Source organism: Aspergillus steynii (assembly GCF_002849105.1).
Source record: "Aspergillus steynii IBT 23096 chromosome Unknown P170scaffold_7, whole genome shotgun sequence".
Taxonomy (NCBI): Eukaryota; Fungi; Ascomycota; class Eurotiomycetes; order Eurotiales; family Aspergillaceae; genus Aspergillus; species Aspergillus steynii.
In genome coordinates, this window is record NW_020194404.1 from 1,078,609 (window position 1) to 1,101,239 (window position 22,631).

A 22,631-nucleotide genomic window follows, 5' to 3' on the forward strand; every position below is an offset into this window, starting at 1 on the left:
TGGTGGGGTTCTGCAGGGCCCATGAAATGACGACCGAGGAGCTGCTATTTAGATATCTAAAGATCTATAGTAGCGTCTATACAGCTCATCCTCAGTTCTTCTTATTCCCCTGATTTCCCTTGGGATTCCTCTTGGTCAAATCAGCCGGCAGCTCTTGGAGTACTTGTCCATTCTCCCAGATCTTCCCCATGCCCCGTTTGCGCTCTACTACAACGTCGACAAACTCCAAAGGAACGAGCTTGTCATCTCCATTGCCACTTGCAATCCCTCCACTGAGAATGACGTCGTTCTCACTGCGCCAGAATGGACATCCCGCAGCCAGTGCTTTCTCGATGTTGATGTAAATCAGAATCTGTGCATCTCGTCGCATCCCCGATATCACCTGCGGCTCGTTTGATTGTGCCTGACCCTCGGGTTGCGCAGAAAGTACGGTATCCAACGTCGGCCCTGTCGCAAAGTGCACCTGATTCCTGTTCATAGATCGCAACCCGCCTGATTTCAGGATTGCCGGCCAAGCGCCATGGAACGTTCCATGCACCACAGTCTTCGGTAATTTCGACTTGTCCTCCAAAGAAATCTTCTCAAGAAGGGACTCCGCCTCCACACTCTTGATACTATGACCCTGGGTCGCTCGTATCAAAAAGTGAGAAGGATTCTGATCCTGCACAGCAAGCGCTGTTGCGGTGGCCGTTTCTTGCGCCGCACTCGTCGTAGGGACCGCCGTATTCTGGTCCAACGTAATCGCGTCTTTCTCATGTAACACCTCTCCTTCGCGCTTGTCTTCGGACGTAGTCGATGTCGTGGCAGGGGTATCCCGTTCCACCTCAGCAGAGGGGATGTGTAACAGCGCAAAGCGCTTCTTATCCGACGACGAGACGGCGTTCAAGATCTCCGGGAAGGTGGTTTGCAATGATTTGATTTTTCTCCATGCGAGCTGTGTGACCACCGGCGATCGCGCGATTTGGTTAATGTCTTCCTTTTGAACCCCTCATTTCTCACAAAGGGCAACGGGCGCATACCACGTCCGCCACGTTGGCGTATCCCTGGCTGTCCATCTTGACGCCTTCCTTTTCTGCCGCATGTCGGAGGAGGTGGCTGAGGGCTTTGGAGACGAGTACGTCGCGTCCGCCTTTGCCTTTGCCTTTGGCGTTGCGGGGTTGAGACATTGCGTGGGTTGCGTAGGTTTGTAGACGAGATAAGTTTTGTAGGGAATGAAAGTAGTTGGAATGAATTCGGGTCTGGAAAAGGAGACGTGGCAATATGGCGAGATCGTTAATTCTAAATGTTCGTGATAGTCGGATTTGAGATGGAGGGGGGATCATCAGAAGCTAAGATGGTGTTGGGAGTCTGACTCATTAGCATGGGTCTTTCACCGTGAAAGTGGCTGCTCTTTGTCTCTCAGAACAAGACAGCATGAATTGACCAAGCGCAAAGGGGGAGTCCAGCTTACCTTGACAGCCGCGAGTAAACTTGAAGGAGGAAAATTGTTGATGTTCAGTTTTGACATCATCGGCAGCTGATCAAAGGAACTAGACCAAAATAGGAAGGTCGTCTTCGCCAGATCTATAGCCTCCAGAGTGTAGGTCATCCAGAACATGTAAATATGTAACTGTAACATTCAAGTGTATAGGTATGTTACTGAATATATAGAAGAATAGCCAGGTTAGAGCGCGTATTTGCTCAAGGGTGAAAAAGCAAACAGTTGATAGTCCAACGCTTATTATATATCCAAAGTCTGAAGCATAGAATACGAGAGATAAAAACAAAAGGAATCGCGAAATCAATTCAAGCGCATTATTATAGCTTACCATATGCAAAAGGGTAATGTATACTAAGTAGACAAAATAACTAAATCAACATAGCAGGCTAACATTTTATTCAGCCATCGAATCAGCAAATCGTTTTCGGAGTCGGTCTTTGTATTCAGTTTCTTCTTTGTCCTTTCTTTGAATGAAGCTCTCGGAATATGCAGACCAGTACGGGCTAACAGTCTGATCGAAAACGCGTTGTGTGCAATGCTCTTCACAGAATCTGCCTTGGATGTGCTCGTTAAACACGCGGAGAAGCCCTTTTGGACTATGTACAGCTTGAAAGTACCAGAAGCTCCCCCTTTCCCAGCATTCCTTCATGACACCAACTTGGAAAGCGTTGGAACCCTCAAGCCTTTTTTCTTGTTCGTCGAAAATTTCTATGAATTCAGTGATGATCTTTTCAAAGGTCTGTAAATGCTCTCCATGCTCAATATCATCGATAGGCCGACCCGAAAGCCAATATGGAGGCGTCTGTAGTTCAATTGGAAAGAAACATGCCCATTCCAGGTCGATAAGGGAAGTCACATGCCAATCTTCATCAACAAAAATGTTACTCGGATGGAGATCGGTCAGCGTGAGTACAAAGGGGCCGTTGCGGTATTGGCGGGAAATGAATTGATGTAGAAGTCCCCGCATCATTGTCAAAGCAGCGAATTGTTCTTGACCGTCATTCACATCATGAATGGCATTTGGTTGATGAATAAGTCGGTTGTCATGGCACTGCAGAAGGTCCAGAATATATGGCTCCACAGATTGGTAGGTTGAGTCTCGGGGGATCGTTGGAATACCTTCATTTTCGAAAGTCTGAAGTCGTAGCGTCAGGGGCCGCCTGTCTAGCTGGATCACGCCATCGTCGTCTATCGTGAGAGATCCAATCTGCGGGAGGTGTGTACGATTCAATGACAGCATGATATTAGCGAGGTCTTTGAATAGGGTTCTTCTACGTGTCTGATCCTCGAGAAGATGTGTCCTCCAAGTCTCGGAAAGCATTCGACCATTCTTCACGAAACTTATAATTATATAGCCAGTAGGAAGTGCGCTCGATCGCCTCAGGCTGATATACGGGCATGTAGGAAATCCAAGCCACCAGCGTGCGGCCTGAGTTAGCTGCCAACGCAGACGAGAGAACAAGGATACACAAGAAGGCTTGATAAACTTGATTAAGAAACGCTTAGACGATCTTCTTCCAGAGAGATTCTGCGCTCACGTACAGTCTGTCCACCAGGGAATCCAAATCCATGGAGAATAGGGATAGGAACGGACGGAGCATTTTCACGGATCCAAATGTAAGTAACCACTTCGCAGCGCAGCTTTTCATCCGCATTCCCAGGGAAATTAGGCTCCCCAATTTTGAAGGGTAGGGGATTTCGTATAAGGACGCGTTCGTCGGATGGCGGGTTGACTTCGACGGGAATACACACGTTATAGCTGCCAAACATCCAGTCTTCTTCGGCACCGATTCGGCAGTGTTTTGCGCCTAGATGAAAAGAGACCAGCTCTTCAATTTCACTTTTGTGTGATACAAGGCGTTCCCAGAACTCCTTCTGTTTTCGAGGGTAGTCTAATCGATGGAGGATGTTATCATCATCGGTTAGAGCATCTTCCAGGGCGATACTGTTCCCTCTGAGAAGAGGGAGAGTTGTCATTGTCAGATAGAACCGACTTGTTGCAATAAGCAAAGCAGATACAACAATGATTAAGGATTAAGGGGATGCAAGAGGTATGGAGGTTCTCTCGAGCAGTTCCTGGACCTGCCAATGCGGATGCGGAGAGACTAACCGGAAGGGGGACTGTGTTTATCCCGTGACCTGTTCTATTTCTGGAATGCCTTCGACTAAAAATATACTCCGAAGGTAGAACTACACGAAGGAGGATACCGAATTGTCTACGGAATACTCTGGCCTCTCTCATGAAATGGATAAGCTCACGACAACGACATTGCTTGATTGCGACATCAAAGCTTCGATATTAATCAAGTGGGCCCCTTAACTGCGCTAAGATTGTGTTATCTTGCTGATCACCAGAGTCAGCAATGTTCCTGCAGGTCGATTCTCCAACGAGATTCGCTCGAATCCAACTCGAGTGCAACCTCCAGTCTTAGCCTGACTCCTAATCATGCACCTAAGCCCGTCTTTCCACTCAATGCGACTGCGCCGGCTGCATCGGTTATTCTCGTCCGACGCTCTCCGACGGACATAATAGCACCGTTGCGTTTTCGGCCTCCGTCAAGGCCTGCAGGATGCAGAGATTAATTCGGTTGCAGAGTAACATGGTGAAGAGGGGGAGGTGACAGGGGGGAACTAGCCTCATTTCCTCACCCCATGTCTTAATTTCAGGAACATTCACAAACACCCATTGCCCATATTAAAATGGCCCGCGTCCTTCACCCCGCGCGCTGTCAGTTTTCCTCTCTTCTCTAACCCCCCTCCCATCAATCCTCCTGTAGACAGCTCGCTACAATGCGCTTTCTCTCAGCTGTCAGCTCGGTGGCGTTGATGGCCTCCTGGGCCTCAATTGCTCAGGCAATCCGTCCTCCCATCCCGGTCCCTGAGCCCGTCTCTCGGCCGGTCTCGATTCAATCGACCTTTTCTCAAGGAGAAGCGACCTTTCAGCAACTATTGGATCATCATGATCCGTCAAAGGGCACTTTCTCTCAGAGGTACTGGTGGAGTACGGAGTTTTGGGGTGGTCCTGGGTCGCCGGTGAGTTAGCCAATCTGCATGTATGTTCTCCGTCTGCTAACGATGTGGATTATAGGTGATTCTCTTCACTCCTGGTGAAGTCGCAGCAGATGGATACCAGGGCTATCTCACCAATAAGACTTTGACTGGACACTACGCGCAGGAAGTCCAGGCTGCAGTGGTTTTGGTCGAGCGTGAGTCGGGCCCGTTTTGGAATCGAAACATTCGGAAAACAACTAATGAGTCTTTTGCTAGATCGCTACTGGGGTGGCTCCTCTCCGTACAAGAACCTCACCGCGGAAACTCTGCAGTACTTGACGCTGGAGCAATCTATTCTTGACTTTACGCACTTTGCTAGGACCGCGAGGTTGCAGTTTGACAATTCAACCCGCAGCAATGCGCAGAAAGCTGTAAGACAGTCTCGCTTTTCTTTTATTTACATGGATTTTCGAGGCTGATAGTATAATGCAACCAGCCTTGGGTCTTTGTCGGAGGATCGTACAGTGGTGCCCTGGCAGCTTGGACTGAGGCAACCGCTCCCGGCACCTTCTGGGCATACCATGCGACCAGCGCTCCTGTGGAAGCCATCTACGACTTCGTGAGTACATAATCCTTTGAATGTCTCCAACTGGACTCAGTCTGACCCATCAAGTGGCAATATTTCGAGCCTGTCCGAGAAGGCATGCCTCAGAACTGCAGCAAAGACGTCTCGTTGGTGGCCAACTATATCGATGGCCTCGGAAAGAACGGCACTACTCGCGAGAAGCAAGCCGTGAAGGAATTGTTTGGTCTAGGTGATCTGCAGCATTATGATGATTTTGCCGCGTAAGTCACATCGAGAGTTTGTGAGGTACGAGTTGGTAACTTATTCGACTGCAGGATATTCCCCATCGGTCCATGGTCATGGCAAAGCAACAGCTTCATCACCGGCTACTCTAGCTTCTATCAATTTTGTGATTCTGTTGAGGTAAGACCACCTTTGGTTTCTTTGTTGCTTATCGAGAGCGAATGACAAATTAACCCATAATATAGAACGTCAAAGCCGGTGCATCAGTCGTCCCTGGACCAGAGGGCGTCGGGCTGCAAAAAGCCCTCGCAGGCTACGCCAAATGGTTCAACTCAACCGTTCTTCCTGGCTGTAAGCTCATCCCCCATCTCTTCAAATCCCCACAGCTCATGATATCAACACCATATCCTACCTAGACTGCGCCAGCTACGGCTACTGGACCGACGAACGAAGCATCGCCTGCTTCGACACCCACAACGCCTCCAGCCCGCTTTTCACAGACACGTCCGTCGCCAACGGCATGGATCGCCAATGGCAGTGGTTTCTCTGCAACGAGCCGTTCTTCTACTGGCAGGAGTGAGTCTTCATTTACCCAGCCCTTTTCTCCCCATCTCGTGTAACAGACAAGTCTCGAACGAGGAGGTATGTATGCTAACCATAACTCCTACCTTAGCGGCGCACCCGAAGGCAAACCCACCATCGTCCCTCGCACCGTAAGCGCAGAGTACTGGCAGCGACAGTGTCCGCTTTTCTTCCCCACGGTAAACGGACACACGTACGGAAGCGCAAAGGGCAAGAACGCCGGAACCGTGAATGCCTGGACGGGAGGCTGGTCGAGGACGAATACGTCGCGGTTGATTTGGACGAATGGGTGAGTTTGTTCCCTCCACCCCCCTCTTTCTGTGGACTATGGCTCGGTTGGGCTCTGGTTTATATGCTCTAAGGAGCAGTTTGGCACTAGAGAAGATGTCCATTCACTGATCTGTTCTGTTCAGCCAATATGACCCCTGGCTTGACTCGGGCGTCTCATCGAGGTTCCGTCCCGGTGGACCGCTGGAAAGTACGGACGCTGCGCCGGTGCAGGTTATTCCGGGTGGTTTTCACTGCTCGGACTTGTATATGACGAGCTACGCTGCGAACGAGGGAGTTAAGAAGGTGGTTGATAATGAAGTGGCGCAGATTAAGACCTGGATTGGGGAATATTATAAGTAGGAGAAGGGGAAGAAGGTACTCGCTCGTCATGCTGCTGAGGAAAGACTGAAACTCGAAGAAAAAGAGAAGGAGCGAAGGGCTGACAAGAGACTTACAAGTGACAAGAAATGCATAAACGAATTTGCTGACAGCTATTCGATATTGTATCCGAGATGGCCAAAACTATTGACATTTGAACTAATCATCTTGAAAATGAAACATCTACCAATTGGCAAGGTGTGTACATGATTGTGGATGCCCGCATTTCAAACAATACTACCTTTCGACGAGCGTCGGGACATTCTGGAGAAGAGTCGATCCCGCCGAGCAGTAAAGCTAGAATCATCTGTTTCTTTCAACTCGAGAGTTTTTTCTTTCCCAGCTAGGCTCGTCTCACCACCCGAAAGGTATTTCCATGGATTTTTGACGATTGCCTTGGCCTCCTCAATGTAGACGGCAACCATCAACAGCGGAATCGTGATCGCCATTGACACACAGACTGCATAAACACCTATCAGCATCTTGGGTATAAATATCAAAAGCCCTTAAATTGGTGTCTTACATATTATAGGATAAATCCACCCCGGCTGATAGACCAAGTTGCCTTCGCTGTCATGCTGAAAAGTCGACACGTTGAGGGCAAAAAGACTCGAAAGGAAAGACATCGGGGTCTATTTCATACAGCAATAAGTAAAAGATACATGATCTTACATGCGGGTAAGTATACTCACAAATACTATGGTGACCACTGTGAACACCATGATAGTTTTACCCTGTCGGGCTGATTCTTTACCCTGTCGGGCTGATTCATTTGCCTCAGCGATGCTGACCTCATTTTGCTCGAGACTGAGTAACTCATTGATCTGGAAATGTGAGACTTCATGTATACCAACATTATTGAGTTTTCAACTTACGAAGCGTTGAACAGTGTCTGCCCTATCGCCCAGTACTTTCAAGTCCTGCATGATATAGGCAAAGCTGTTTTCTTCATCAAATGATGAGTTCTTAAGCAGTGTAGTCCAGACAGATTCTTGTTGGGCAACCAGGGCTTGCAACATTATGACCTCCTAGCAAATGTCTCTGACTTCGATTAGAAGTTTAGCTGCGTTGCCGAATACCTCCCAATGTTGGGTTTGGGTTTCCTCCTGGACTCTTCCCCCCTTATTATCTTGTCGGGTTTCCATCTTGGATTTGAACTTTTGAAATAGGCCAATTTCTTCGGTTGCCTATATCTATTAGGTCTCAATAATATCGATCAAGCACATAGGATACACCAACCTTCATTTGGATCGTTTCAGCGAATATATCCTTGGCAGTTCTTGAATCAAAGGTATGATTCCCCGACCAACCAAATGGGGTTTCTTCAAAAGAAGAATTTCTCCAGGTGGCAGTATGAATGAAATTGATAATGAATTGCAGAATAAACTTGCACAGCCCATCCACCGAAGAAGGTGGGTGTGCTTGGTTGCCATAAAACTGATTGATTATCGGACCAACAACCGGATCATCGAATCCATCGTTCCTGTGAGTGGCACATGTGATAATTGTCTCTGGATCAAAATTTTTGTATTTGTTAGTATAAATCCCTTTGACAAAGAAACAGTCACTGACCTTCATCAATGACCCAGAGCCACAACTGGCCGACTGTGATAATCGGCCACCAAGGCCTATTCGTCATTTCCTTCCCCTTATGACCTCCCACAAGAGCTCGCGTCACTACTTGGTTCTGATCACGCTCGCTCAGATCTTCCAAAGCGTAATAATAAAATTGATACAATGATCTCGTGCCATGAACAACATCCCCCTTACATGCATCAATGAGCTCCTTGTATGTATGTTGATGACCGAGCTCTTCACCGCTCAACTTGCGCTTTTGCTCGTCTTTGAGGCTATAGCACTTGCCAAAAGTAAGGTATGGAATCTTGATGGTCAGTGGTAATCTTATAATGGTTCTAGAGACAATCTTACATAAAGAGCAGTGGCCTCGAAACCCCCACGGCCTAAGTCATATCAGTGTCTTGATCGTGTGTACATTCGAGGTCTACTGCGTACGCCTGAATATCTGACCTGTTCTAGTTAGTGGTTTTTCTGTCTGGCCGAAATTAACTTCATCACCTGTGTTCTTTGCTTTCTGGTCTTCAGAAGTAGGATTTTCGGCCTCGGCTGTTCTTTGGATAGATCCCAGACCGGCAATCTTTTGTCTCTTGAAATATGTCAGTTCCAAATTGAGCATGAGCCCGCAGTAAGAGGACTTGCACGTACAGAGCACGATGGTTTCATGAAATTAGAGGGTTTAGAGCTGCTTGTGACCTCATGCCAGCTTCTCTTCAAAAAGCGACGTAGTGAAGAGTAGTTGCTGTTTTGCGGGGAGGAAGAGCTTTTTTCAATCTTATCGTAGTAAACTCTCTGAGTGAGATCCTGAGGCAAATATAAACTTGGTGAATACCAGAGAAGCCGGGAAGAGACAATACCTCCATCCATTTCATCTAACCTCCTTCATCAGTGGGGCACCTCCTTGGAATTCATATCAGGATTCACTTACATTATTGGCCGGCAGATGAATCCATCTCATTTGCAAATTATCCCGCAAATAATTACTTTCTTTCGCTGTGTCTGGGCTAATCTCTGCGAGAATTTTCCGTGCCTGCTCCATTATTTGCTCCGGACCACCGTTGTTGGTATCTGCTTTATCCGAGCTGGCTGCCTTGTAAACCACATCTCGGACAGAGTACGACCGCCGAAGGAAATCCACACGCCCATCTCGCTGATAGAAATCAACAATAGTTGCATCAAACTTGTCGATTACAGGCCCTGATGTGTTCGAAAGCGGCATTGATCTGAGGTCATATGAATCTTCCTTGCCCTCGACTGGAGGGGGATCTTTCAACATGGCTATCGTGAGCGGGAAGTCAGTGTATTTTTGTTGACCTTGCGAGACACCTAGAAGCTTATGATTTTCGCGCTCCTTGCTTCTATTTGGCAGGTCTTTCACTCCAGGATTTTGGCCTTTAGTCTCAATCTTCTTTGAAATCAAAACATGTTTTTGTTCTTTCTCGGTATGTAAAGAACCAAACCCATTTTCGTTCTGATTCACTGGTAAATCCCTTTTTCTTTCCCAAGCCAGTGCTATAGCTTTCCTTCGGTCATTTCTAGCTTTTTGGCTATCTGGCGTGGTTTTGAGCAGCCACCAAACAACGGCATGCTTTCCGTGATACGCGGCGACTTGCAAGACAGAGTATTCTTGGTTATGGCTGCTTGACGGGAGGCCCTGGCGAGACAACACCTTGTGTAATTTGTCATGATGTTCGTGCTTTGACGCATACCAGATAAGCTTGCTCTCCTCTTTCTCAGTATCTGCCATTTCCATCATCTTTGCGAGCATATCGAATTCTTCCTCCTGGTTGAATTGCCTCATAACCAGCTGTTTCTCGGCGATGGCGGATTCATTTGCTATCAGCATTACTGCTTCTTCAGATGACCGAAGAGCTTTGTATTCATCTCCACCCTCTTTCAAGGTCCCATTTCTAGGCCAGAGTCCCTTTTCGTCCGACATCCTGGAGAATGTAGAAACTGATAGAGCCAACGCACTTTGCCCTGTCTCAGAGACTTTCAATTTGCAGTCTGCCCCCTTCTTCAAGAGGAGACGAACGGTTTCTTCGTCCCCGTTCCTGCTTGCATAATGAAGGGCTGTATAGCCGTTTTGGTCGATTTCATTCACCATGGGATCCTCAAGTTTCAGAAGTTGCTCTACCACTTTCGGGCATTGCTCATGACTAGCCTTGTGAAGTGGTGTTTGTTGGTCATCTTCCGTAGAAATCATCTTGGCTCCTCTTTCAACCAGTGCCTGAGCAATCTTCCCACGATCTTCTTCGAAGCAATTGACATGTGCTTTATGTAATGCAGTCTACCCGTCTTCATCAGCAGCATTGACGTCAGGATCATGGGAGAAAATCATTTTCACGGTCTTGAAATCTGCGTAGCGTACAGCAAACTGCAATACTGTCCATCGATCATTGTTCCAAGCATTGATATCGGGTTTGTGGGAAAGAATCATTTGCACCATCTCAGAATCTCCATTGCGTGTAGCGAGGTGTAATGCCGTCCACCCATCCTCTGTCACAGCATCAATATCAGGATTGCGTGAAAGAATGATCTGTACCATCTTAGAACCTCCATAGCGTGTAGCAAAATGTAAGACTGTCCAGTTCAAGTTGCCGACTGAATTTATCTCAGGCACAGCGTCTATAAGAAGCTCAGCGACTTGTAGGTTGCCCCCATAGGCTGCCCCGGATAAGGGCGACCATCCGTCGTTGTCTCGGATTTGAACATCTGCTTTACTATCCAAAAGAGCTTCGACCACATCTTTATAGTCATGTCTAGATGCCAAATGTAGTGCAGTTTCGCCATTAGAATCGTCTTTGGAATTTATGCATGCCCCTTGTTCAAGAGCTCTTTTGACATCTTCAACATTTCCTTCTTTGGCGGCTGCCCAAAGGTCCTTATTGGCTTTTTCATTCGAGCCTTTTTCAGGATCCTTAGGGTCCTCGGTGTCGGAATTGGGCGCCTCATGAGTGGATGGCTCTTCCGCCTGGTCGCTCGTCGCCTCGCTTTGATCGTTTGCGTCTCCAGTTTGGACCTCTACCTCGACAGGATGGGGAGGAGTCCCCTGCTCCGGCGCTTCTTCGCTCATCGTGGGGTCGTCGGGCGGTTGTTCGCTCATTCTGTGTTGGAGCTGGACAGTAAAATAACGATGACAGAAATGGTATGCTTTCACTACAACAAGAGAATTGAGATGAAAAGAAAGATGACGAGGAAATCCAGGTTCCCAAACCCCTTATTACCCAGCAGCGCACACCACGACCGTGCTATCGTCAACGCACGCTGCCAGCGACAATCTGCAACGCATGACTCGAAAAAGAGGGGTCTCCTCAGACAAAACGAGCTGAACAGATAGTGTCAAAACAAATCTGTAGGCCGATCCTGACGCCCTCATTTAATTGGTTGTGTTGGTATATTGCTTCTTTCAGCCGTACGCAGAGATTTCTATAAGGGGATTAGTTGCATCCTTTAGGGGATTTGACATCAAATTGCTGATGTGGTTGTCAAAGCTACCAATGGTCTTGACATGGCTGTTTGCTCACCTGCAGATCAAATCACACGGTCACATTGCGGATGCTCGATCCTGCGAACCTGTCTCTTGGGTGTTGGTGTTGGAGAGCGTAGTTTTGCTCTGCTTTGTGGTTGCTTTAGAGTAGTAGGGTCGGGGACCTCGGGGTTCGCTCCTGCCATGGCGCTACTGTATGCAATGCCATGTCATGTCGGATGGGGTAAAGCGAGCGATCTTCTCTTTGTCTTTCCTCTTTCTGTTTTTAGTCGTGTATAGCGAGGCTTAAATGCGTAGAAGATGAAATGAATGATTTGCTTATGATAATGAAACTGATTGATGACGGATTCAACTACTCAGTTGAGATTATGCATGTTGTGGAGGAAAGATAAATTCCTCCCGGATGTTTTGCGTGAAGACAAAAGAGGACATCACGTGGCAGATTGAAACTACATTGGCATCACTTGCAGATACATTTAGATCAATTCCCCTTCGTATATGAATACCGAAATATAATAAATAAAAAGACCTTATCCTCTTCTCATTATCTGCTAAAACTGGGTATATCAAAAGAAAAACCAGAACCCACCCACTCGCTACATCAAAAAGCCGAACAAGACATGCCAACACATCACTATAAAAAGAAAAAATAAGAAGGATAAACGAAGTCAGAGCAGTAAATATAGAATCAAGAAACGAAAAATCTATAGCCCAAGCCCATTCCCACAATCGCTACCGATCACAAATACAATTGCACTCCGCAACAGGACAAACTCTATGCTTTGCAAACCACTCTCTCGCATGATGCGCATGGAACCCGTGATTGCAATTGATGCAGAACACGATGAACCGACGCATCAGTTCTGTCTCACTGGGTCGGCGTGGCTCCTGTCCGGCATCAGCTGCAAGGGCGGCCTTGGACATTGGATCGGGAGATCCCAGCCACAGCGTGCAGACGCCGCAGCGAGGCATATGTCGACCGCAGCGGGGACAGATCATGCCGGACATGGCGGCTGTACCGAGAGGGTTTCCGGGAGTGGGATGGACGACTTCGCCCGTGGCCGAGGGGGAAAGTTGGGAGGAGGCGTCGTGCTGCGTGAGGGGCCGTGTGCAGTAGTTGCAGGTGAGGCTGACTTGCTGTCGGGGCGGCTCGATTAGTTTCTGACCGTCCCAGGTGACGGCAAATTTGCGGGATCCGACGTCGAACCGGGCGCGTTCGAGTTGCAATTTCCAGGAGTTGATTTGCCAGCGGTAGGCTTCGCGCCAGGTTTCGAAGCGGGCTCGGTTTGGGTGGTTGTTGATGAAGCGTGGGACGCTGTGGCTCATGGCCAGGACGGGGGTTTGGACGTCGCTGAACTTATTGATGTATGATTGGAAGAGGTCCATGGCGGAATGGCCGAGACCAGTGAGAACGATGCCTTCAATGTCACCTTGCCGAATGGCTTCTTCGGTCGTTTCGTTTAGGTAAGGCGTGAGTTCGTCGTCGGGTAGCCATCGTAGGGCCACCTCGATGCGATACTTCAGAGGCAGCGTAGTCTCTTGGATGACTGACTTCCAGTCTCCCTTGCTCACAAGCGCTAGGATAGCCCGCGCATAGGGGTCTGTGAGTTCTTTGGCAATCTCGACGCAAGTGTCTTCCCAGTCCGAGTCGGTATCACCTTTGGCAGCGCCCGCGATGGCCATGGCAAGGAGTTTATGGGCTTGGGTAGGGGAATGACTGCGCAGCGCCAGATAAGCCAGCTTGGCTTCATCTTGAAAAACCGCCAGTGCAGCTGCTTTGGTATGCTGGTTCTCAGCTGCTAATGCCATCACTGTGTCCTCCAGTTCACGGTGAGATTGCGTGGCACCGCAGAGTCGCAGGCAAAGTCGGCGATGCTCTGCGTAATTCGTCTCGCAGCCTTTCGCCTCCGGAAGGCGTAGTGTTTCTCGCACCATATCCACAACAGCCTCGCTCACGTCGGAGCTGCTATCGGGACCGACTCTTCGATTATCAAGACTTTCACCTTCAAAAAGTCAGTTATGATTGATCAGTGATAAGCAGCAGGACTCCAAGACTCTTACCGAGGTCATTATTCCATACATTCCATACACCAATATAACTCAAGTCCAAGTCGTTGATAATCATCGAATCATTAGAGGAATCGGAACGTGCCCCTAGACCATCGGATGAGCATTACTTCCATCATAGATCTAATATCATATCACTCACGTTGAATCCAATCCCAGAAGCCCGGAAGGCAGGGATCATCCGCTACTATTCCCTTATTGCGCGATTCATCAAACAAATACCCTTCCATGCACCGCATGCGGTTCACCGTGAGCAAAGTTAGCGCCTCTTCAGCGGTCAGCGGCTCGCCCGAAGTCCCCAGGGATACGGCACGCTCGCGAGCTTCCCGACTTGATAGTGGTTTCGTGGAATTCTTTTCCGGCGCTACGAGGCGACTCTCGCGAGGCACATCTCCGGCGTTGTTTGGGTCGGGCAAGATGCGTTCCTGAAGGCTTCCAACCACCTCCGCGATGCTTGATCCCGGGCTAGAAAGAGGACTTATGACCTTGAAATCGGATTCGTCGTCGGAGCTTCCACATATCAGCGAGCCCCGTGAAGATAGGCGGACCGGGGGCGGAGGCGGTTTCGCCGTCGCGATGTTAATCTGGCCGTTACCCGATAACGTGATGGCACTGGGCTCGTTTGAGACACTCATGTTGAGGAAGTCGAAAGATACGACTCTTTGAAACTCCGCATAGCCACGCGAAGAATGGTTGAATGGACTATGTACGTCGCGAACGTGTTTCGTATAGATCTGCTCGGGGTAGTTCTTCAAAGACTCCTGGCCGAGAGTCTCATCCATCGACGACCGGTATTCCTCGGACAGATATTCCTTCGCGATATCGTAGGTCTTAAAGTGACCCGTATTCGCCAGAACACCCAAGCACCCTCTCTTCGTCCTCGAAAACCGAAGACTCCATATCGACGACTTCGGCGCAATCACATTCGAGAACTCCAGCGCCGGTCCAGGCTGGCCCGTCTCGACGGTATTCGCAGGTCCCACGCCCGGCGTCGTGTATCGCGACCCCACGCGACGGTCCCAGATACAGACAGTCGGATCATTCGAGGTCAAGCACGACGCGATATAATTCTCATCCAGCCAGTCGATGGCTAGATTATGCACACAGCGGGTGGGGAACTGCAGCGACGGATTCCCGGGCCCCTCGCGCAGGTCGTAGATGCGCACATACTGCCCCTTGACCCCGGTGACCAAGGTATCGGGTTGATCCCGGAAGAACTTCACGCTGGTGATAGGCTCGGAGCTGGCGAGTTTCCGCAACGGCTCGACATAGCCCTTCGCGCCCTTCATGGTCAGACGCTGGCTCACGTCCCAGATGTTCAGGCAGAAGTCATTCCGCACGCGGTCCAGGCCGGCGGCCAGCAAACCATGCGTGCTGAAGGCGACGGCATTGCAGTATCGCTGGTGGCGAATGGGGAAGGAAAACGACTCCTGGGACTCGCTGTTCATGCGCAGGATGGTCGCGTCGCCGGAGGACTGGCCCACCGCCACGAGCGACTCGTCGACGGGCGACCAATCGAAGGCGCGAAATGCGGGCACTTTGGTGTGCGTCGACAGCACCTCATGATCGAGTGTTTGCCCGTCGAACGAGGTTACCCTGCACAGTCGGAAGGCCTTCCCCGTCACGTCGACGGAGAGAAAGCGTTGCTCCGCGGTGGTCGAGGATGGAGACCAGCGAATGGCCGTCTCCATATCTTTTTTTTTTGTGGGTGGATTTGACTGCTTTCGTTTTAATTACTTACATACGCGTACACATACACGCGCGCAAGTCGCTTTTTTCTTTCTTTCTTTTTTTTTTTTTTGTTTTAATGTCTTGAAATAATATTTTAATTTCTGTTTGGGACGTTGCGGAATCAATGTGACTGGTTCGCCGCCCTAGTTTAAGTGGAATTGATCTGATGCGTCAAACACCCAGCAGTAGCGCCAGCCTCTTACCAGCTTGCGCAGCTGGATCATTCAGGCAGTGGAGCGCATGGTAGGATCGGGATTCAAGTGGACGGACGAACTGAGACAGACACAGTCAGGTCGAGGAATTGTCAAGATCCCCCTCTGAGACAGGGATGTCGTGGTCAGGAATCGGTCCTCCGACCGGAACACCTGGAGGTAGAAGTCGGTAGTGGGCAGTGAACCGCAGGTCGTCAATTGTCGAGGCAGTCGAAGCGAAGTACAGTAGACGCAGGAAGAGAAGGACGAGGAAGTGAACAGCGACGGTGCCTCGCGCTGATTGGCCGCCGGCGGGGAATCTGGGGGACTCTCGGGCCGAGTCTTGATCCGGCCGAATATCTATTTTTCTTTTCTTTTTTTGGACTCATTCAGGACTGCTAAGAACATTGCACGACAGCTTCTCCCCCTCTCCCTCTTTAAACCCTATCCGAACCTCCCTCCCGGATCTCCATTTCTGGTCTTGGTCTTGGTCTTCGTCCTGGTTTTCCGTTTCGTCATGCCGCGCGACTACTCCAGATCGGCATCCCCCGTGGCCCATCCCACCAAGGACAGAAAATATCGCGATCGCAGCGACGCTCGTCCCAAGCGCAAAGACCGCGATGGCTCCGACGACGCGGCCCCCGCCCGCAAGAAGATCCAGATGCCCCGCAAAGAAACCAACTATCCGTCGGTGAACGAGCTGAAGAAACGGATCCGGGATGTCAAGCGGCTCTTGAACAAGGTCGATCTGCCGGCCGATGCACGCATCGTGCAGGAGCGAGCGTTGGCCGGGTATGAGAAGGATTTGGAGGACGAGAACAGCCGTCGGGATCGGTCGAAGATGATCAAGAAGTATCATTTTGTTCGGTTTTTGGGTACGTCCTCCCTCTCTTTTTACCCTCATCCTCAATGACTGCCTCAAAGAGGTCGAGTTTGTTCGGACTTCCAGAAGATGTTTGCATAATCTACGTATTTGCTACTTCAGAGCCCTATCTATGGCCATGAGACAAAAAATCACCACATGCCTGATGGACACCGAACAAACTATTGTTTTCACTTCCCCAACCGGCGGAATATGTATGCATCATGAGACTAACCTCGCAATCAATTGATGCAGACCGAAAAACCGCCACAAAAGACGTCAACCGTCTTCTGCGTCGCGAGAAAGCTCTCGCCGAGTCTGACGACGCCTCGTCCAAGAAGAGCAAACTAGCGCAGAAGATCCACGTCGCTCGCGTCAACCTCAACTACACTATCTACTACCCGCTCACGGAGAAATACATCGCTCTCTACGCGAAGGTCAAAAAGGACAAGGAGCGGGACCCGAAAGACGACACCAACGACTCCGACGATGACGCCGGCTTCAAGGCCATTCACACCTCCGTCGCGGACAAACCGGCGCTCTGGCATACCGTCGAAAAGTGCATGAAGGACGGGACGCTGGATCTGCTGCGGGACGGGAAACTCTCGTCTCGCGACGAGGGAAGCATCGGGAATAAGAGCTCTGCGCGGCAATCAGAGAAGAAGACCGCCAAGTCCAGTAAAAAGACAGACTCGAAGAAAGACAAGACGACTAACACCAAGTCCTCGAGTCGCGGCGCAGCGAAGAAGAATGAGCGCGCCCCGGCCGAGAAGAAGGCGGTCGTCAATGAGAACAACGACGATGACGAGAGTGATGGAGGCTTCTTTGAAATGTGAAAAAAGAAGACAAGAGAAAAGCAAAAATTCGTCTGCAACCGGACAAGTCTAGCGTTAAGCATTTTCGGGAGTTGGTTGTTTGTGTTTGTTTGTTCTTCCAATAGCATGGGGTTAGTTTTGTTCGTTCCGGCCTGCTCCTGTATTTATATAAAGGCTTCCTTAGGGTTTTCCTTCCTCTGTCGATACCCAAATTCCATCATACTTTTTTTGTGTCACTTTCTTTCTTGATTCAATCAATTGTGTTCCTACCATAGATATACTTACACAGTATCCCCAGAGCCCAGAAAATAAAGATAGCACAGAAAGATAATCAAGAAGTGAACCCAAATCAAACCAAACATCATGCTGGATCTAAATGACCGACTATGCATGATCCTAACCCAAAGAAAAAAAGAATAAGAGAAAAACTCCAAGCTTGACGATGCATCCATCCGTCCCTTCTAACTAACGATAGAAACAAAGAACTGACCGATCCAGCTACCAGACCTTTCGCCCGACAATCGCATCGCATAAATCCGGCTCCAGTACGCCGAGTCCAGGGACCAAAAACAATCCAGATTGATCTGGAGAGGGAAGGATGGCGAGGAAATGCGAGGAAATTCGCAAGGACCTAAATCTCAGAGCAAGGCAAATTGTTTCGAAGATTTCATCATCTCATATCTCGTAGCATGCTCGCTGGAGCGATGCTCTGAATTCAGCCTGCCAGCATGGCCAGCATTCGGCTGTCTTTTTTTTTTTTGTCTCTTTTTCTTTTTGTGTGTTCTTTTCTCGAGGTCACTTGGACACTTAGAGTGAGGTTTTCCTGAACCCTCATACAAGACGCCTTTTGACTGGCGTGGTGACAAACAAAAGCTCAAGCTCGCTGGAAACGCACACAAAAAAATGATCACGGACAGAAAGGTGACGGAGAGAAATGCCATTACATGATCGTACAGGAGCCCCCGCTTTGCGCTCGCCTGCGACGACCACCCAGAGGACCGAATGCCCCTTCCTCGTCGTCGGCGTTGTAGATTCTCTCGGCCTCGCGCGCGCGACGCCGTCGTCGTCGGGCACCCGCGCCGGCCACGCCGGCTTCTTCGGTGGCGATCATGTAGTCGGACCATTTGCGATCGAGTCGGCTTGCGGCGGAGAGGTCGCCGCGCAGGACGCGTTTGTTGTGCTCGTCCACGGTCATCTGCCAGCCGTAGAAGCACTTGAGGTGGATGATTTCGTTGGGGTAGACCGTGGGCGGCGGTGGCGGGGTAATGGAGGACGCGACCATCGTCGTGGAGCTTCCGTTTTGGCTGGGGAGGATAGCCTGTGCTACTACTGAGATGGATGAGAGAGACTTGCGGGAGCGAGGGACGTAGGCGTTGCTCGATAGAACCTCCTTGACGCCGGCCCACGTCACGTTGGCGCAGTCGAAGACGACCAAGCGCAGGCCGATTTGAGGGAGGTTCTCGTTGTAGCCGCGCTTGCGAACTCGATAGCTGGCTTCCATCAACGTAAGATCGGAGACTCGGGTGTTGTCCATTTCCACCGTGCGGAGAGAAGGGCAACTCTTGACGATTTGAAGCATGCCGATATCCCCCAGGCTCTCGCAATAGCTGATGTTCAGGTGCTCGAGGCGCGAGGCGCAAGGCGACTTGGCGACTTCAATGAGTGAATTATTCGTAATCCTTTCAAGATCTTCGAGTTCGAGGTGGGTCAGACGAGGGGTGGTTTGGACGACAGTCATGATAGAATCGTCGCTGAGCTCGGGGCATTGCGACAACTGGAGACCCTCGATGTCGGGAATGTTGAAGGCAAGAGCCTTGACTCCGTCATCCGTCAAATCCGGGCACTGGTGGATATCGAGGTGCTTGAAGCGACGAGGAGGTACAACGGGTCTTTCGAGGAGCAGGTCCATTTCAGGATCAAGGCCGTGGACAAGGGTCTTCAAAAAGTCGTCTGTCAAGTCCGAGCGGCTCATGATAAAACGTTCCAGGGTGTTTCGCTCGAACAGTTCCAGCGCAAAGCTCGTGTCATCAAAGCCACGGATCTCGCTTGCCCGCAGATCCTTCAATTTAGGACAGGCCTTCACGATCCTCTTCAGGCCGGTAGTGTCCACGCTGGTACACCAAGACACGTTCAGTATCTCTAGTTGCGGGCACGACTGGGCGATGATCTTCATGGCCGAATTTGTCACGCCGGCCAAGCCAGAGAGGTTAATGTATTCCAAGCGCGGGTTTCGTAGAAGAAAGTAATGGATAGAGGTCTTGTCGATGCGACAACCCTCGAGCGAGAAATTGACAACGTTGCGACACAGATCGGTGATACGCTCGCCCTCGGCCTGCCACTTGTCTTTCAGCTGGATACAGCCTCGGAGATTGAGGTCCCGCACGAAGGGACCACCGGCAGCGATCAGCTTCACAAGACCCTCGCTAGGGATATCGCGATAGTAGTCGGTCGTATCCACCTTCGACCAAAGCTGTCCGTCGTAGCACATTTTGTTCCAGGTTTTCGAGACGGCAGAGCAGCGAACGATTTCTTTCGGAGTCAGGTACTGGAAGATGTGCATCCGGAGTTCCTCGGGCATGCTGCCCCAGAAGTCAAATGGCTTCTTTGGCTTGGCTGGCGACGCAGAAATCTCCAAGGCATCGCTGCTTAAGGGAGACCCACGGGAACCCGGTCTCATATCCGTCGGCAACGGGACGGTCTTGTACTGAGTCCCGTTCGGAGAGTCAGATCCAAAGAGACGGATTCGGGCATTTCCATCGGGAGTCTCGTCGGGACTGGCGTTTTGACCGGAAGTCATCGGGCGGACATTTAGTCCCCCATAGAGTTGAGAGGAGCTCCCATTGCCAAGGCAAGGGGTGTATGACGATTGCGAGAGAGAGACACAGGATAGAGAAGCTTTTCCATCTCGGCGGTAGCCCGTGGAGGCCGAACGACCACGTCGAGTCAAGCTCGGGGAAGACGAAATACGCTGGAGGCTTTGCAGCAACTTGTGCCGCCCTTTGAGTTTGGGAGGTCTGTTCAGGGGAATCTGACCTGTCGAAGAGGCCGGACTCACACTCACCGGGGAGACCCCCCCAGGAGAGGTTCGAATCTCAGCCATGACAAAAATTGCGGTATCGAACCACGCGGGCTACTTCCCAACCCAACTAGCGTATACTGAACACGTTTTTTCCCTTTTGTTTTCGGATAAGATCGGAAAATGGTCCAAATTCTGGAGAATTGGCGAGTTCTAGACAGCCCAACCGGGCGAAGAAAGTGATATCGGCGACGAACGGCGGGATTCCGCAACGATCCAGAATTCAGACGGTCATGATGGTAGGTGTAAACCAAGCCGCGCGTATACTAGTAGTTTCCGAAGTACATACAAAGAGCACTCGCCCGACCAATGCGAAGGACGCCGAAGTCCCGATCCGGCCGGCGGAAGTCAGCGAGAGGCCGTGTGAGTGATACTGCAAGGTCAATAAGGAGGATGCCCGCGAGGAAGACGGAAGAATCGAGAGTCAGGCGGGCAGAAAAGGCAGTGGTGGAGGTCGTGGTGTCTTTCGGCTAGGGACTGTAACAATTGTACCATGGGACCCGTTGACCGCGTAACCCGGGAGATGCGGGAGAGTCCAGCAAGGACTAGAACGGTGAGGTAGTAGAGGGTCGAGTTGGCAAGTCGAGTCTGCCCAGGTAGTAGACGTCACGCCGGATGATCCGCAGCGATGACAGCAGGACGGGGTGAAGTGTAAACAACGACGAAACAAACGATAATGGGAAGAATAATAACAGTAAGGAAGAGAAAACCAGGCGGAGCGCGCAGAATCACGTCAGGCCGGGGCTGGTGATTCGGTCAGCCGACAGAAACCAGAGCCGTCGGACCAAGACGGCTCTGAGCCACGGCGACGATTCGAGCAACAGTCTCGACGCCAGGGAAAAGGCGAATCACACGGCGTCCGAAGGCGAGGCCGCCACCTCCACAGCTTATCGGGGGACTTTCGGGGGACTTATCGAGTGCCCCACTTGAGACAGGAGGATTCAATATTTCAGTACGGAGTAGCACGGAATTCACTCTTTCACTTGGGAGTACGGAGTAGAGGGGACAGGATACAATTCATTCAGGATTATGTACTCTACAGTACATCTCATGGTAAAAATATTAAATAATAGACAATAGATACCAGATAATAAATGTACAGAGGCATGGCTGGACAGACCCAAGGCTTATTTAAATCTCGCAGCCTAAAATGGCGTGGGTGTGCCAGATGGGGTGACACCGTCTTACTTACTTTACTACGTACTATTTACTTGCTCTCCCAGTGTCTGTGTCTCTCTTAATCCCTCACTCTCCCATCGGAAAAATCTCTACCAGTGGACCATCTCCAACGTCCATCTCGGACAAAAGGCACGGAACCCAATGGCAAAACATCCAGAATCCATCCTGTACCAACCCAGCAATGGCAAGAAAAAAAAGAAAAGAAAAAAATGGAGATGTCCCTGAGAATCCAGTCCAGGCACCTCCAATCAGCGACCAACCACTCCCCCTCTTTTCTCTGTCGCCTCTCAGTCCTTTTTATCCGGCCTGTTCCTGGTCTGGGATTAGTCTCGGTACTCGACTCCGTGGATTCAGTCTTAGCTGCATGGCAGTCCGAACAAATCGTCGGGCTGCCCTTGCTGATACCAGTTATTAGTGGTGAATGGTCGGGGATGGTTCAAATTCCCCATTCCCAGTCCCCATCGCACTTGGGTCCACGGAGAAAGTCTCAACAGTCCACAGTCCACAGTCCACATGGGCGAGACAACGCCACGGATGGACTCCTCCTGCGGGGAAAGGTCGCTCGTCCGTACGGTAGTTGGGATCTTCTAGCCAGTATCGTCTCTAGTCCGTGTTCCTTCTCGGGGGCAATTGGTTGGATTCCCCAGTCGACAGTTAGATAGCCTACTGACTCCGTAGATGAACCCTCGAAGTAAAAGGTCTAACCGGCGTCAGCTCACGGAGGACGAATCAGATCCCCTGCTCTTGATTGATCCTGTACCTCGGATGCGACCTGACTGTGGCTGATACGAACAATTAAAAAAGAAAGAAAGAAAATACGGAGGAGTACATCCAATGAACTATCCGTAGCCTTCAACGCTCGAACATCGGAAACTGTATCTGTCGATTTCTAGGCACTCTTGGCCCCCGTCCTATCGGTGAGTCGGCGGACGATACCTCGTCTCGACGCAGAGCCATCAAAGACACTACCCAGGTAACTCCAAGCCAATCTGAAAGTCCAGACCTTCATCATCAAAGGCAAAATACACAGGTCAACGGAAACCCCCTCCGGCGAATAATGCCCGACACGACGACAAAGCACTGCAATCCACGGACCGGACGAAAGTCAAGATCTGGTGTGAAAGATTCCAAGGACG

The 22,631-nt window shown here is 50.3% G+C and overlaps 8 protein-coding genes across 8 annotated transcripts; 3 read left to right on the top strand and 5 right to left on the bottom strand.

Moving 5' to 3' along the window:
* Window positions 1-12: 12 nt before the first annotated feature.
* Window positions 13-1,159, bottom strand: P170DRAFT_439405 (tRNA 2'-phosphotransferase). Its single transcript, XM_024849827.1, has 2 exons — window positions 1,020-1,159; window positions 13-934 (listed from the first exon to the last, which is right to left on the bottom strand). The coding sequence occupies exons 1-2, from the start codon at window positions 1,053-1,055 to the stop codon at window positions 92-94; spliced, it is 879 nt and encodes a 292-aa protein (XP_024700972.1). The 5' UTR covers window positions 1,056-1,159; the 3' UTR covers window positions 13-91.
* A 715-nt stretch (window positions 1,160-1,874) lies between these two features.
* On the bottom strand, window positions 1,875-3,457 carry P170DRAFT_457965 (uncharacterized protein; the record flags this gene model as incomplete). The annotated part of the gene is made up of 2 exons (XM_024851755.1): window positions 1,875-2,966; window positions 3,023-3,457. 2 exons carry the CDS (start codon window positions 3,455-3,457, stop codon window positions 1,875-1,877), a joined length of 1,527 nt encoding a protein of 508 aa, XP_024700973.1.
* An 813-nt stretch (window positions 3,458-4,270) lies between these two features.
* On the top strand, window positions 4,271-6,491 carry P170DRAFT_364997 (putative serine peptidase; the record flags this gene model as incomplete). Its single annotated transcript, XM_024844680.1, has 10 exons — window positions 4,271-4,513; window positions 4,569-4,686; window positions 4,748-4,902; window positions 4,968-5,090; window positions 5,145-5,317; window positions 5,372-5,459; window positions 5,525-5,630; window positions 5,696-5,855; window positions 5,953-6,150; window positions 6,275-6,491. The coding sequence occupies 10 exons, from the start codon at window positions 4,271-4,273 to the stop codon at window positions 6,489-6,491; spliced, it is 1,581 nt and encodes a 526-aa protein (XP_024700974.1).
* A 245-nt stretch (window positions 6,492-6,736) lies between these two features.
* P170DRAFT_512322 (uncharacterized protein) lies at window positions 6,737-10,386 on the bottom strand (the record flags this gene model as incomplete). The annotated part of the gene is made up of 12 exons (XM_024854978.1): window positions 9,013-10,386; window positions 8,942-8,956; window positions 8,733-8,888; window positions 8,586-8,673; window positions 8,523-8,537; window positions 8,439-8,470; window positions 8,082-8,391; window positions 7,749-8,020; window positions 7,385-7,537; window positions 7,202-7,333; window positions 7,033-7,141; window positions 6,737-6,969 (listed from the first exon to the last, which is right to left on the bottom strand). Exons 1-12 carry the CDS (start codon window positions 10,288-10,290, stop codon window positions 6,737-6,739), a joined length of 2,793 nt encoding a protein of 930 aa, XP_024700975.1. The 5' UTR covers window positions 10,291-10,386.
* A 1,738-nt stretch (window positions 10,387-12,124) lies between these two features.
* On the bottom strand, window positions 12,125-15,375 carry P170DRAFT_466922 (uncharacterized protein). The gene is made up of 3 exons (XM_024852448.1): window positions 13,784-15,375; window positions 13,636-13,728; window positions 12,125-13,577 (listed from the first exon to the last, which is right to left on the bottom strand). Exons 1-3 carry the CDS (start codon window positions 15,330-15,332, stop codon window positions 12,307-12,309), a joined length of 2,913 nt encoding a protein of 970 aa, XP_024700976.1. The 5' UTR covers window positions 15,333-15,375; the 3' UTR covers window positions 12,125-12,306.
* Window positions 15,376-15,948: 573 nt separating this feature from the next.
* P170DRAFT_414102 (Efg1 domain-containing protein) lies at window positions 15,949-17,337 on the top strand. Its single transcript, XM_024847005.1, has 2 exons — window positions 15,949-16,438; window positions 16,681-17,337. The coding sequence occupies exons 1-2, from the start codon at window positions 16,081-16,083 to the stop codon at window positions 17,259-17,261; spliced, it is 939 nt and encodes a 312-aa protein (XP_024700977.1). The 5' UTR covers window positions 15,949-16,080; the 3' UTR covers window positions 17,262-17,337.
* Window positions 17,338-18,180: 843 nt separating this feature from the next.
* P170DRAFT_363798 (F-box domain protein) lies at window positions 18,181-20,340 on the bottom strand (the record flags this gene model as incomplete). The annotated part of the gene is made up of 1 exon (XM_024844609.1): window positions 18,181-20,340. One exon carries the CDS (start codon window positions 20,338-20,340, stop codon window positions 18,181-18,183), a length of 2,160 nt encoding a protein of 719 aa, XP_024700978.1.
* Window positions 20,341-21,473: 1,133 nt separating this feature from the next.
* P170DRAFT_249646 (uncharacterized protein) lies at window positions 21,474-22,331 on the top strand. Its single transcript, XM_024843015.1, has one exon. It carries the CDS (start codon window positions 21,705-21,707, stop codon window positions 22,155-22,157), a length of 453 nt encoding a protein of 150 aa, XP_024700979.1. The 5' UTR covers window positions 21,474-21,704; the 3' UTR covers window positions 22,158-22,331.
* Window positions 22,332-22,631: the final 300 nt, after the last annotated feature.